Source organism: Camelus ferus, chromosome 3 (assembly GCF_009834535.1).
Source record: "Camelus ferus isolate YT-003-E chromosome 3, BCGSAC_Cfer_1.0, whole genome shotgun sequence".
NCBI classification, from domain to species: Eukaryota; Metazoa; Chordata; class Mammalia; order Artiodactyla; family Camelidae; genus Camelus; species Camelus ferus.
Genome location: NC_045698.1, coordinates 35,824,011 through 35,840,130, shown reverse-complemented (window position 1 = coordinate 35,840,130; position 16,120 = coordinate 35,824,011). Strand labels below are relative to the sequence as shown.

Sequence of the window (16,120 nt, the reverse complement as noted above, 5' to 3'; positions counted from 1 at the left end):
TAAATACTAAGTATCTACTTTATAAAGGTAGATAATTACAGGAGATAAGGAAGAGTACAAATAAGCTAAAATGAAATACCTGAACCTAAGGAGCTTAAAATCTAGTTTGCGAGACAGGAAGACAAATGTGATATAAGTGGCAGGTGACAGAAGTTGAAAAAGCATAGCAGTAAGGACTTATAAATTTCAAGGAAGAAATGACATTTATACATACAAAAGATTCTAGTTGGAGAAATGGATAGTGGGAAGGCACGTGTTCATCTTGAAAAGTTTTTTTTCTAAATTCGTTATTCAAAATGGCTGTAAGAATGCTTTTACTGGTTAGAGAATATAGCTAATTACCCTAAAAAGGTGAACTACTACTTCATACCACTAGGATGGCTATAATTAAAAACACAGACAATAAAAAATGTTGGTGAAAATGTGGACAAATTGGAACTCTAATAAATCACTGCTGAGAATGTAAATAGTATACCCACTTTGGAAAACAGTTTGGCAGTTTCTCAAAAAGTTAACATAGAGTTAATCTAACCCATCAATCCTACCCAATTCTACCCAGGAGAAATGAAAACATATGTCTGCACAAAAACATGTACACAAATGTTCATAGCAGCATTATTCATAATAGCCAAAAGTGGAAAAACTCCAAATGTCCATCAACTGATGAATGGTTGAACAGAATGTGGTATACACATACAATGGAATATTTTTCAGCCATAGAAAGGAATACATGCTACAATGTGGATCGTTTGTGAGGACATTATGCTAAGTGTGAGAAGGCAGACACAAAGGCCACATACTATATTATTTTATTATTTGCAATCTCCAGAATTGGTAAATCAACAGAGGCAGAAAGTAGATCTGTAGTTGTCAGGGGCTGGAGGTTAGGGAAATGGGAAATGACTGCTAATTGATCTGAGGTTTCTTTTTGTTAGGGAGAATGTTCTGGAAATAGTGGTTATGGCTACAGATAGCTGAATATACTAAAAACCACTGAAGTGTATGCTTTAAAAGAGTGAATGTTATGTTATATGAATGACATCTCAAAATGATCATCTTGTTTTGCTTTTAAGAGTTGACAGTTAACTTAAAAAATAGCTAGACATTTTCCTGTTTTAGCTGATGAAACCAACAGGAAAAGAAAATGAAAAATATATACTCACTTATTTAGTAAAATACATAGAACTCTATGATAAAAAGTAAGTCTCTGCCATACCTGTGCTTTTTTTTCACAAAGAGTATACACAGTTTCCAAATTTGGATCATTATGAAGTGGATGAGAATACATTCGATGCTCAAAAGCCTCTACTTTCTGGATGACTTTTTTCAGCCCTTGATCTTGAATGCCCATGTCATCAATAGGATCTAATAAAGGAACACCATCAGGAAAACGCTTCTGAACTTCCTGAAAGAAAATATTTTAAATTCATTTTTCATCTTACAGATAAAATTAGTTAAGACTAAACTAAATCAAATTTCCCTTTATGTTTTTTCTATGCACACAGACATAAAGAGGATGCTACATGTATAATTTTGCATTTCCCACTTAGAGTGCATTTTTCTACTGCATTCGTTTATGAAAACTCCTTTTAAATAATTTTACTATGATTTATTGATATGGAGATGTATAATAATTTACTAATATTTCTAATATTTAGAGCTTAATAGGTCTGGCTGTGGTAAAACTTATTGGATAAAACCCCTTATTGTATATTTAGGTGGTTGTAATTTTTTGCCATTATAAATAATCCTGTATCGAACATCTGAAGTATAAATTCTTTTCAATATTCTGATTATTTCCTTGGGACTGATTCCTATGGAGGGGACTCCTGAGTTGAAAGATATAAAGTTTTTCAAAGGTCAAGATCCCTACTGCTAAAAAATTTTGTTTTAAACATGATTGAACTGTTTAATGAGAATGTGAGTTCAGAGAAGAGATAGGTCACTGTAGGCTGGTATCCCACTGGGAGACTTCTGGGGTCTTAGATAGGCTTTAAAGGTAAGACAGGATTTGGCCAGTAAGTAATTAAAAAAAAAAAAAAGAAAGAAAGAAAAAGAAAAAAAAAAAGAAACGGTTAAACACAATTGTAAAATTGTCAAGAGAATTATTCATTTCAGGAAACCTACCTATGGACTACAGCTTAAAAATTCCTACTCTACACTGAAAGCATCCTGTTTCTCAGATTCTAGTATAGTGTCTTTGCTACACAGTGAATGCTTTTCAAATATTTGACTAAATAACCAACAAAGTTTCCTTAAATTAAATTATAAAGTTTCAATTTTTCCTACTGAAAATAAAACTATCTCATCCATCTATTAACTATATTAAAAAGTGGTTAAAAGTCCTGGCACCTGATTTTATACATAAAACTTTCAATATATCTATAATTATCTTCACTCATAATGAATAAAGCAAAACATATTTAACATACAACAGTGGGCACACTTTCCTTTGTAAACCCTCCTTTAAATTCACTTTGTTGGCAGATTTAGAGATGATAATCTACATGTAGATCTGCTGCCTCTATTTTTGTTAAAAATAATTGCCACTATTAGTAGTATTTATAGTTTCTGGAAGAAAGCAATATTTAAAAGTATTTCAGTTGCCTTGTTACAAACCCTATTTATGTTTACATAAAATTGATATTTAATTTATAAAACTAACATGTATACCTGTATTGATTTTAAGACACTCTGTCTATTGTCCAGTGGTCGAAGGTCTTTAGGAATGTAAAGCCTAACACTGCTGATAGCAGACAGAAGATGCACCAAAACTGGAACAACCTACCAACAAAAAAGTTATATATTTATATATATTACAATTAAAATTGCATGTTTTCAAATTATGCCGTTTCTTAAATTTAGCTTGAATCCTTAAAAGAAAGCTGCATTTACAATATATGACAGGTATAATAAGTAGATAGTAATCATTGTGGAAGCTCATATCTTAGAAGAAACTATGCTTAAAAAAGTAAAAACAAATTCAAATCTTTAAATAACAGGCAAATAAATGGTACATAAAAATAAGTGATTCCCTCAACAGAGACGCCATACTTTATTCATTTTTGCATCCTCAGTGTTTGGCACTTTTTGAATACCTAAAAGTATTATAATACTACAGAGGAAAGAAGCGTTCCTTTTGGGTTTGGATGGCCAAGTAAGATTCACATAAGCTCTGGATGGGCCAGAATGAAGAGAAGAAAAGAAGTATTTCAAGCAGAGAAAACAGTATACTAGATTAGACAATCCTGAAAAACATCTATTTTCAAACTTTCTTCCATGCTTTCTCCTGACAAGAATACCCTTCCCTCACAATTAAATATGTCATTTTGCCTTCTTTAAATTTACCTCCTTTAAATTCAGAGGGCCTCTAGAAACTGAGGAGAGGTTAACATTTTCACAGGTCCAAACTGTCAGTGTATTGGTCTCCTATGGCTACCTTTACACTCAGATCACTCTGATCTGAAAAAATAACTATCATCTGGTTGCTTGTAACAAATGTATTTGCTGTGTTTTACTGAACAAAATGGTACAGCAATTGAATGTGGGTTCTAGAGTCAAGACAGCCTGAGCTTGAATGCAGTCTTCAGTTAGCTGTGTGACCTTGAGCAAGTCACCTAGCCTTTTAAAGCTTCAGTTTCCCCATTTTAAAAACAGGGACAAACAATGTAAGAGAATACCGAGCCCCAAAATCAATCCACACACACCTACAGTCAATTAGTCTACGTATGGCAAAGAAGGCAACAACGTACACTGGAGAAAAGATACTTTCTTCACCAAGTGGTGTTGGAAAAGCTGCACAGCTACATGTAAATCAATGAAATTAGGAAACTCCCTCACACCATATACAAAAATAAACTCAAATGGTTTAAAAACCTAAAGACATGACGCATTAAAACTCCTAGAAGAGAACAAAGGCAAAACATTCTCAGACATACATTGTAGCAGTATTTTCTTAAATCGGTTTCCCAAGGCAAAAGAAATAAAAGCAAAAACAATCAAATGGGACCTAATAAACTTGTAAGTCTTTGCACAGCTCAGGAACCAACAATAAAATGAAAAGACAATCTATGGAGTAGAAGAAAATATTTGCAAATGATGTGACTGACAAGGGGTTGATATCCAAAATAAACAAACATCTAGTACAACTCAATATCAAAAAACCAAACAATCCAATCAAAAAAATGGGCAGAAGACCTAAATAGATACTTCTCCAAAAAAGACATACACATGGCCAACCAGCACATGAAAAGATGCTTAATATCGCTAATTACTAGAGAAATGCCAATCAAAACTACAATGAGGTATCACCTCACACCAGTCAGAATGGCCATTGTCAGAAAGTTCACAAAAAATAAATGCTGGAAGGGTGTGGAGAAAAAGGAACCCTCCTATACTGCTGGTGGGAATGTAAACTGGTGTAGCCAGTATGGAAGACAGTATGGAGGTTTCCTAAGAAATTTAAAATAGAGCTACCATTGATTAAGCAATCCCTCTCCTGGGCATGTATCTGGAAAAGATGAACTCTAATTCAAAAGATACATGCACTACAACCTTCATAGTAGTAGTATTTAACAATAATATACCATCTAATATACAGCCCATATTAAAATATCCCCAACTGATCCAATAACATCCTTTATAGATACTACTACTTTTGGATCCAGGATCCAGCCACAGATCATTTATTGCATTTAGTTGTCAGGTCTCTTTATATCTTCTTTAATCTAGAATATTCCACATATTTTTTTTTCTTTTATAGTATTAACATTTTCATATAATCTCAAATTTACAAAAAAATTACAAGAACAAGATAAAGAGCTCCCATGTATCTTTAACCAGATTCACCAATTATTTACATCTTGCCCCATTCGCTATATCATACTCTTTATATATATATAGACATATACATATACATACACACCCATACACCCATAAAACAAGTATTAAAAGAGGGGAATTTAATGTTGATACAATAATATAATATAATCTATAGTCCATATTAAAATTTACCTAATTTCCCCAAAACATCTTCTATTTCAACCTCCCTTCTCCTCCACCACTCTACGGATCCAAATTAGGATCATGTATCGAATTTAGTTGTAATACTTCTTCATTCTCCTTTAATCTGGAACAGTTTTTCAGTTTTTCTGTGACTGTCAGGACATTAACATTTTTTAGTACTATAGGTTAGTTATTTTGTAGGTTTGTGTAATCATGAAGAATCATCAGATTCAGGTTATGCATTTTGGACCAAGTAATTTTTCAGCAATAATTTCAAAGGTTCCTTTGGCTACAATAAATATATGCCAAGTTATGGGAATTTTAGCCTCATTTATAGTTAAACAGTCGGTAAATATATATGAGGAGAAAAATATCTTACAAGTTTCACTGGTGGTGGAAGTCTGGAGGAGAACAAATTAGAAGACAGAGGAACAAAGATCAAAGGCTAGTTGGCACTCAGAAGGATAAATAATTAGACTTTTAAATCATTATTTTAAAATGCTTAATAATGAATAGTCTTTTTAACTACTGCCAACTCTGAATTTCACGGTCATTTAACTGATCCAAAGCAGCAGCCTATACTGCTGCAGTGGCAGATTTTACTTTCCACAAACCAAAGCCTATTACAAGTATCATTACAATGACATTTCCTAAAAGATCTAGTCAATGTGCCACATACTTAAAGCAATGTTTAAAAATAACAAAATTCCAGTTATATTAGCCTTCAAATAGATACATGGAATCTCTACAGCAAGGTTTATCTACTTTTATTCTATATTAATTATTTTAAAGTAAAATAAAATAGACATTCAAGAAATAAATCTCATATGGAAACATTTTGAACTTAATTAAAAGCACATATAAATTAAATCATTTTAAGGAAATTTAGAATTTTTTCATTATCAAAACACTGGATCATTTTTTCAATCATTATTTTCACAGGGATGTAATAAACAGTAAAGGAAATAAAAATGTAAAGTTATTCAATCACAAAAATGACAAAATATCTTTTTAGCCTAGGTAAATTCCAGCTTCATGTAAAAATTTAAATTATTAAATTTCCCTTATCTTTCACTTTGTCCTTATTTACCTTGATAAAAGAGAGCTAAATTTCATTAATTATCCTACTGGATTTAGATAGCTTTTAACATACCTTAAAACATCTTGAAAACTTCTAATTTAGAAATCATGACAGTATGCTCACTATAGTCACATTCAGTAAATCTAGTGATTATAAATAATATAAAATAATACCTGAAATCTGAAAATAAAAAAGTACAAACCTGCATCTCTCCTTTCTCGTCAGGTTTAGCGGGCTTTGCAGCCTCAGTAGCTGAATTTTTCAAGCTCTCTTTGCTACAGCGCAGGAGTACTTCTACTACATATAGAGGATCCAGTTCACCAGAATTAGGCTAGGAAAAAACAGGAAAAAGCTTATTAATTCTTAAAAACTGGCCCACAAATTTTAAGTTCCATGTGTACAGGGACTATGTTCTCAGTAGTTGGCATTATGTCTGGTACATACTGCAGAGTAGATGTTTATTTTATAAAATGAGGGCTGTCTCTCTTCAACTTTCTCCACTGGATGAGAAAACAAATTACTTGATACTTATGAATTTAAATAGCATGATTACTGTCAACTGTGACACAAAATGCCATTTTAAGTTTCTAATGATTAATTTATAATTTTATTTAATACACCAGAATTTAAAAAATAAACTAAAAGAAAGTAGCAGGAAATGAATACGTATCTTCAAATTGCCCTAATTAAGCAACACGAAAAATAGATACTGAGTAGATTATTTTATTGCTTAGTATACTAGTACCTCCATAATGTGGCTTCATATAATTTGAAGTCTGCTAGCCTTTTATATTCACTAATAAAAACATGATTCTCAAAGACCCAAGAGTAATCACATCATCGGCACTATATTATGTTTAGCAGCAGCATCTTTCAAATAGTAATAGAAGACTTTTTTCTTTAGTAAAGAATTCCTCTCTACTTTTTAATTCAATTATTTAAATAATCTCCTTTGCATAAAATTAGATACAGGAAGAAGTTATTCTGTTTGAGAGAAGAGCATGGCAAAGAAATGACTGCTTGGTCTCCTCTCATTCACCCTTCAGAGTTCTGGTGCAAATATGAAAAACTGTCAAGAAATGACTATGGATCCATACCAACAACCTATTTCTGTAATAAACTATCAAGAGCCTAAGAATAGTAAGCAGTAAAATTTCCCAAAAAATAAAAAATACAACTATAATTATCTTAAACCACTAAGTTCAAATTTCCTCAAAGAAAGCATAAGCTCCATTTTTCAATTCAAAAGGAAAACTAGTTTTTTCTCAGCATACGTTCCCCCCCCCAAATACAGTTAATTTAAAAGACTTTTAAAACATTCTTCAGCTTGGTACAGATACAAAGCACAGTATTTTCAATTAGATCTGTATCTGCAAATATTATGTACATGTATATCTTAGTCAACATAAAATGAGTTTTACAAACAATGAACTAAGTAAACAGCTATGACCATCTGTCCAACAGGTCAACAACTGTAAGGACAATCAATGAATATTTAGCTTTCCAAAGGCAGGGGAAAACCCTCTGAATAAAATACACTCCACAATTAGATGAATAAATTAACTCCAAAGTGATGTGATACATAAGAGCATCTGGACAAAGTTAACCTAAGATTTATATAGAATCGTTAATGTGTCTAGATAATCTAGAACTATTATTGGGTTTAATTTCAATTCTGTAGATTTTATTTGTAAACTTAATATTCTCCTTTTATAAGATACAACAATCACAGAATTGACAATTAGAACTCAAGCATCTCATGCATAACCATCTATCCTTGTAGAACTTCCAAAATCACTTACAACATTATACAGATCTCCTCAAGGGTTACTACGGAAATTCATTTGAAAGCCTTCTTTACTGTAGCATTCAATGAAAATTTGCTGTTAAATTTACTTCCTAAGATAAGAAATCTCTTTTCAGCAAACTTCTTCTATTTCTGTACTCTGGTAAAGCTGGGTCAACAATGTCATCTTTCACATAAGACAAAATAGTTACTAAATGTTCTATCTGGCTTTCCAATGACTGCCTTAGCATAAATTTTTGCTCATATGTCCTAGTTTTTAACTTCTTAATCATATAATTGAACTTTCATCTCCCTAACTTCTCTTCATTCCTTGTAAGATATGTCTAATTTCTTACTGTGAATGAAAATTACCAGATTAAAATAATTTTGAGAATCTCAAGCTTATAATGTAGACACAAATAATATGAAATAAATATTGAGAATACATTTTATCTACCTAAAATGCTCCAAACTATTTTCTTCATTGGTATGTCGCTCTGTGGACAAAGAATGTTGCCTGCTACATCAGTAAACAAAGGATGGAGATAAACAGGCTGCCTGTCACTGGTATGTTATCTCTGTGGACAAAGAATGTTGCCTGCTACACCAGTAAACAAAGGATGGAAATAAACAGGCTGCCTGCCATGAAGCCATGAACCACAATGGTACACCCTGAGCCGACTCAGGTCAGAGAAAAACAGGATACTGGCCCTACATAATTAAGGCACATATCAAAGGAACAATTTCAATACGCCCAGACTCTTGCATCTTACCACACACAGAAAAGTGCTAAATTGATTAAGTTGAAGATGTCAGTAATCTTTTGATGTTCTGAACACCTGTGGGTTTTTGGGGTTTGGGTTTTTTTGTTTGTTTTTCTTTACAAAAATCCCTATATATCCTGGCTCCCCCACTATGTACTCAGAACAGTCCCTTGGAGCTATCTGATAGGCTGTCTCCTGGGATTAAGTCCCCAGTGAGTCCACTGAATAAATCATTTCTCAACTTTTAGGCTGTGTAATTTTTTTCAGTTGACAGTTTCGGCGACCAGTGAAGGGACCCAGAGCAGACTTGTCTCCTCTGCCTTAACTCCACAAGGATCTGGAGCCTTGGTACCAACAATGGCCTCTTGGGCCCATCTGCCTCCCCAAAGAGTCCAGATGAATTTGGGTAAGTCTCTCCTGGTTCTTGGATCTCCCATTATTGGCTGATGATCCTGAGTTTTATTTGGTGGTGTTAAACTCCTCTTTGGAGGAGTAGGTTATCTTTGAAACTTAGTTTCAAGAAGAGGTACCTGGGTATCCTCAGTGAAAGACACTGAGTAAGGTTGGACTGAGTAATCAGGTGGAAGATGGTCCGGAGTTTTTCCTTGAATTGACTACTATTAATAGTGTTTGTTGGAATAGAAGGGAAGATATTTCATGAGAGCTTTCAGCTCTGAAAAAGGGACATCTTCCAGCTGGCAATAGATTTCTCAGGCAACTAAGAAACTTGCAGGAGTGATGGAGGTAAGTCCTCCGACCTTGCAGCCATCCCTATAGAGAAACCTACTCATTTTCATTAAAACTTGCTCTGCTGACATGCAGAAGAGCTGGTCACTCTGTGATCCCAGCACCCATGGTGGTCTTAGGTTACCAAAGGGAGAAACTGAGACACATAAGAGAGGTAAAACGAGCCCAGAGTAAAATCTAGAGGAGTTAATAAGCTCACAAACAGCACACTGGCCCATCACACGATTGTAATTAGAGATTTTATCTTGACAAACTGATCGCAGAATGGGGAACAAAGCCTTCAAAAAAAAAAAGGGAAAAAGGAACGATAAGACTGCCAGCCTCCATCTAACATTCCAACCAGGTTTATGTATGTACAAAACTCACACTTTCAATTACGTACTTAATTGGGAATTAAAGGAAATCTTGTCCTGAACATGACTAAGAAGAAGCTCTTTTAATGCATGCACAGTTAAGTTACAGAAAGCTGGCTTGATAAAATCTTTTCAGAATTCTGACCTTAAAGAAACAAAAGCCCTTCTAAGGGGAACTTGCACTTCTCTTCCTGTGTCTTTGAGATGTAAATGTTCTTACCCGATCTTTGTTTTGTGTGTGTGTTTTAAGATCACTAACTCTGCCACCTGAAGGTACATATATATACACCTGGCAGCCAATTAAATAAACTGGGATTCAGAGCAGTCTTTTGCCTAACGGTGACAACTCACAGCGAGCTTTTTGCCATCTTAATGTTCACTGCATCTGCCTTTACTATTTTGGGGAGTAAACTTCCTGGTTCTTGTTTAGGTGGCACCCGTCACACTCTTGTGGGGACACCTCTTGCATCTTATTGATTTGAGTCATTATTAAGGTATTATATCTCATTAATGGCCAGGTGATGGATCCTTTAAATTGGAGAAACTTCTAAATTGGTAAATTTTTAGAGAGCTCTCATAATAAAGAGCTGTTTTATTGGTACTTACGAAAAAACAAATTAGAAGGTGGGAAAAAAATATACATATAATGGTTAGCCTAAGAACTCCTTTAATTTAACACAAACAAATACACAAAAACAATGACAAAATGGTCTGGGAAGCCTTATTTGTGGTCTGTGCTTTCCCCCATGGGTCATACAGATGCTAACAAAACCATTAGGATAATGTTAATTAGGTTGATAAACAGGGAAGTAAGAAGAAAAACTAAAGAGAAAGCCTAGAAACTTCTTTACAACAAGGTAAAACTTTAAAAGGGATCTGACCCAAATGGATAAAGAAATCTTTAGATGGTTATTTTAAAATGGGATAAATAAAATGAATGTTGATGGGGTTAAAACAAAAGGTTTTGATGCAAGGCTACCTAAGGTTGGATGGGCCAAAGGGACCCCCTAATTGGTCCTGAACATTAAATGGTCCCAAACAAGTCTGCTCTATTTTATCTCAGTTAAAAAATAAATAAAAAATTTTAAAAAGCCGTATATATAAACTATACATATAGTTGAAAAAAAATTGCACTGGGATATATGACCAACAATTGCTTGGATCAATTAATCAAGTTAAAAAAAATTAACAAAAGAACCTGAGTCTTTTGGCTCAACCTCTCATTTGAGACCAAAGCATTTTATACCAAAATAGATGATAAATGGCTGGGATAAAAAGAAAGATTTCTGGACTCTTTATGAAACAAAGGCTTGTTGATAGGGCCCGAATAGAAACTAAAGTTAAAGGTATAAAAGTTGACAGAATTGAGATAAAAGTTCACAAAAAACTGGTATACACTTAAATAGATTTTATGTAAGATGGTTACATTTCATCTGCCTGAATACATTGTGGGATAGACGTGTTTCACTAGGGAAAGCTTCCCCTGACTGGTATTGTGAGACAGTGCCTATAAATCTGCCCTTCAGATAACATTAGTTAAAAACCATTAAAGGAAACCAATAGGTTTGCCTGAGTCCACATAATATAAAGTAAAACTGGAAGCTAATATTTAAAGGCTAGTAAAAATAATAAAGATTTTGCTCTAGATCTAATCTGTGCACTCAGAAAGAGGGCTTTTGTTGAAAGCCTTATGCAAGCTTTTGAAGACATGATAAATTGAACACCAAAGTTCTAGAACATAGAACTATTAGTTTTTAATTTAGTTGGAAATCTTCTGACTATATAAAAAAGCAAATTAAAGAAAAATAGTTGGGCAAATCAATCTTTAATATCATTTAGGTGGCAGATTGGTTCTTTGGAGAATTCAACTGTCTCTGTCTTGCTGAAATTAACTCTAGAAGAAAATAATCTGAACAGACCTATAGTAAGTAAAGAGACTGATTAAACACTCAAAAAACTACCCACAAAGAAAAGCTCAGGCCCAGGTGACCTCAAAGGCAAATATTTAAGAATTAATATCAATTCTTCAAAAACTCTTCCAAAAAGTACATGAAGTGGAGGGGAACACTTCCTAACCCATTCTGTGAGGTCAGCATTACCCTAATACCAAACCCAGACTAAGACATCAAAAGAAAGGAAAACTACAAACCAGTATCTCTTTTTTATATGGGTGCAAGTATTTCTAACAACATAATAGCAAAACAAATCCAGTAACATAGAAATAGGATAATAGTATGATCAAGTAGGACTCATCCTAGGAAACCAAAGTTGGTTTAATTTCTGAAAAGCTATTAATATAATATACCATATCAGAATAAGTACAAAACAGAGTGAAAAAAAAAACACATGATATATGAATAGGCACATACAAAGCATTTGACAAAATACAACTCTCATGACAAAAACACTCAACAAACTAGGAATAAAAGGAAACTTCCTCAACTTAATGAAGAACACCTATGAAAACATCACACTTAATGGTAAAAGAATGAATGTGTTCTCCTGAAGATTAGGAAAAAGACAAGGATATGTCCTTCATCAGTATTGTACCGGAGCTTCTAGCCTGGGCAATTAGGTAAAAATTGGAAATAAAATGCATCCAGATTGAAAAGGGAAAAGTAAAACTGTCTCCATTTGCAGACAAGAAAATCCTACAGCACCCACTAAAAAGCTATCAGAACTAATAAAGTTACTAGCGAAGTTGAATAATGCAAGATCGATATATAAATTCAACTGTATTAATATATGCTTGCCATGAAAACAGTGAAATTGAAAGAACCATTCACAATAGCATCAAAAGATTAAAATACCTGGGAATAAATTTAACAAAAGAAGTTCAAAATTTATACCTGGAAAACAAATTATTGTTGCAATCAATTTTAAAAGATCTAATAAATGGGAAAACATCCAATGTTCATGATCAGAAGGCTTAGTTATGATGACAATACTCTCTCCAAAATGGTCTACAGATCCAATGCAAACCCTATCAGATCCGAGCTGACTTCTTTGTAGAAACTGACAGACAATAAAATTTATATGGAATTATAAGAGTGGCAGAATAGCCAACACAATCTTGAAAAAGAACAAAGTTGGAGGACTCACCAGCCCATTATTTCGAACCTTAACTACAAAGATACAGTGATCCAGACAGGTGCTGGCATGAGGATAGACATACAGATCAACTGAACAGAACTGAGTTCAAAAATAAATCCATGTATCTATGATCATCCAAGTTTTGACAAGGATGCCAACATCATTTAAGTGAGGAAAGAATTTTCCAACAAATGGTGCTAGGACAAGAAAAAAGCTGCATCCTTACCTTAAGTCACATAAAAAAAAATTAACTCAAAATGGATCAAAGACCTAAATGTAAGAGCTAAAACTATAAAACTCTTAGAAGAAAACACAGGGGTAAATCTTCATGACCTTGATATTGGCAGTGGTTTTTTTCATATGACATCAAAAGCCTGAGTAACGAAAGAAAAAAACAGAAAAACTGGATTACATTAAAATTTAACACTTTCATGCGTCAAAGGACATTATCAGAAAAAGCAAAGGTGGACCAGATGGCTTCACAAGTGTATTCTACCAAGTGTATTCTACCAAACATTTAGAGAAGACTTAACAGCTATCCTTCTCACACTAGTCCAAAAAACAGAGAAAGAAACTTCTGAACTATCAGAAAGAGAAATTAAGAAAACAATTCCATTCACAATTGCATCAAAAACAAACAAACAAACAAACAAACAAAAACCAGGACTAAATCTAAAGAGGCAAAAGACCTGTACTAAAAGAAAAGTATACTACACTATAGTAAAACTGTAAGCCACTAATGAAAGAAATTGAAGATTTTACAAACAGATGGAAAAAAATACCATGCTCATGGACTGGAAGAATTATTACTGTTAAGATGATCGTACTCCCCAAGGCAAACTATAGACTCAATACAGCTCCTAACAAAATACCCAACAGCATTTTTCATAGAATTAGAACATGTAAGTCTAAAATATGTACGGAAACATAAAAGACCCTGAATAGCCAAAACAATCTGGAGAAAGAAAAAACTGGAGATGTTACACTCCCTGATTCAAAACTATACTACAAAGCTACAGTCATCAAAACAGTCTGGTACTGGTACCCAAAAAAGACACATTAGTCAATAGAGCAGAATAGAAAGCCCAGAAATCAACTCACACTTACATGGCAATTAATCCACAACAAAGGAGGCAAGAATACACAATTGGGAAAAGACAGCCTCTTCAACAAATGGTGTTGGGAAAACTGGACAGACACACAAGGAAGAATCAAACTGGGCTAATCTCTCATATCATGCACAAAAATCAATTAAAAATAGATTGAAGACTTAAATGTAAGGCGTAAAACCATAAAATTTCCAGAAGCAAACACAGGCAGTAAACTCTTTGACACTGGTCTTAGTAATATATTTTTGGATATGTCTCCTCAGGCAAGGAAAACAAAAGCAAAAACAAACAAATGGGTATACATCAAAGTAAAAAAGTTTTCTTCAGCAAAGAAAACTATCAACAAAATGAAAGATTACCTACTGAATGGGAGAAGATACTTGCAAATAATATATCTGATAAAGAGTTAACATTCAAAGTATATAAAGAAGTCATACAACTTGATACCTAAAAAAAACCCCAAGCAACTTGATTAAAAAATGGCAGAGGACCTGAAGAGATGTTTTCCAAAGAAACCATATAGATGGCTAACAGGTACATGTAAAGATGCTCAACATCAATAAACATCAGGGTAATGCAAATCAAAACCATAATAAGAATAACCTCACATCTGACAAAATGGTTATTACTAAAAAGGCAAGACATAACAAGTGTTGGTAGGATGTAGAAAAAAGGGAATCCTGCTACAATGCTGGTTAGAATGTAAATTGGTGCATCTGCTATGGAAAATAGTATGGCGGTTCTTCAGAATAACTACCATATGGTCCAGCAATTCCACTCCTGGGTATTTATCTGAAGAAAATGAAAACACCATTATTCAAAAAGATATATGCACCCCTATGTTCACTGCAGCATTATTTACAATAGCCACGATATGGAAGCAACCCAAGTGCTCATCAGTAGATGAATGGATAAAGATGTGGTGTATACACACACACACAGTGAAAGAAATATTACTAAGCCATAAAAAAGAATGAAATCTTGTCACTTACAACAACATGAATGGACCTGGAGGGTATTATGCTAAATGAAATAGGCCAGCCAGAGAAAGACAAATACTGTATGATTTCACTTACATGTGGCATCTAAAAAAATAATACAAATGAATCTATTTACAAAACAGTCACAAATGCAGAGAACAGGTGGTTGCCAGAGGAGAGGGTGGTTGGGGGAGGAGAGAAATAGGTGAGGGAGTTTAAAAGGTACAAACTTTCAGTAAATAAATGAGTCACAGGCATGAAATGTATAGTGTGGCAAATAATCAATAACTATAACATCTTTTCATGGTGACAGGTGACAACTAGAATTATCACAGTGAACATTTTGAAATGTATAGAAATACTGTATCACTATGTTGTGTAATAGGAACTACCACAGTGTTGTAGGTCAACTATGCTTCCAAAAATAACCTCACAGAGAAAGAAATCAGATTTGTGGTTACCAGAGTTGGGGTGGGGAGGCCTGCGGAGGGAAGGGAGAATTAGATGAAGGCAGTAAAAAGATACAAACTCCCAGTTATAAGATAAATAATACTAGGGATGTAATGTACAATGTGATTAATATAATTAACAGCGCTGTACATTACATATGAAAGCTGTTAAGCGAGTAAATCCTAAGAGTTCTCATCATACCGAAGAAAATTTTTCTTAAATTTCTTTAATGTAACTTTATGTGATGATGGATGCTCATTCAACATATTGTAATCATTTCATGATGTATATAAAAATCAAATCATTAATGCTATACACCTTAAGTTTATATAGTGCTGTATGTCATTTAAAGCTCAATAAAACTAGAAGAAAAAAACAAAAACAAGCAAACCAATTAACCTTCAATGGCCTGCCACTGCTTTCAAGTGTTTAAATCTGGACCCAATATACTCATAATCTATGATTAACTTCATACTTTTAAAAAAAAATTTTATTCCTTTCCTTCACCTGAAATGTTCTGTGACTGTTGCATACCACTGATCCTCTACCAGTGAATATTTATCAAATGAAATTCTACTCAGTCTTCAAGGATCTGTTTAAAATTTAAAAATTTCTTCCTTCTCAGGTGCCAACTCTAATAGCTCAAAATTTTCCTCCTCTTGCTCCAACTGCTCTTTGCTTATATCTTTACTGAAGTATTTCATATTCTGCCTTATATTTTCATTATCTGCTTGCCACTGTTCATCAAATGAG

At 33.6% G+C, this 16,120-nt stretch overlaps 1 protein-coding gene across 3 annotated transcripts in view; it reads right to left on the bottom strand.

The window, feature by feature from the left end:
* MTREX (Mtr4 exosome RNA helicase) overlaps positions 1–16,120 on the bottom strand; it is an 87,875-nt gene that overhangs the window by 24,414 nt on the left and 47,341 nt on the right. For all 3 annotated transcript variants that reach the window (XR_004316819.1, XR_004316820.1, XM_006185932.2), the window contains exons 19-21: positions 6,288–6,416; positions 2,674–2,784; positions 1,217–1,405 (exon numbers count right to left, since the gene is read on the bottom strand). Coding sequence is in view for 1 of the 3 variants with exons in the window: in XM_006185932.2 (XP_006185994.1) it covers positions 1,217–1,405; positions 2,674–2,784; positions 6,288–6,416 (429 nt within the window). In the remaining 2 variants the exon portion in view is untranslated. The remainder of the gene's footprint in view (positions 1–1,216; positions 1,406–2,673; positions 2,785–6,287; positions 6,417–16,120) is intronic.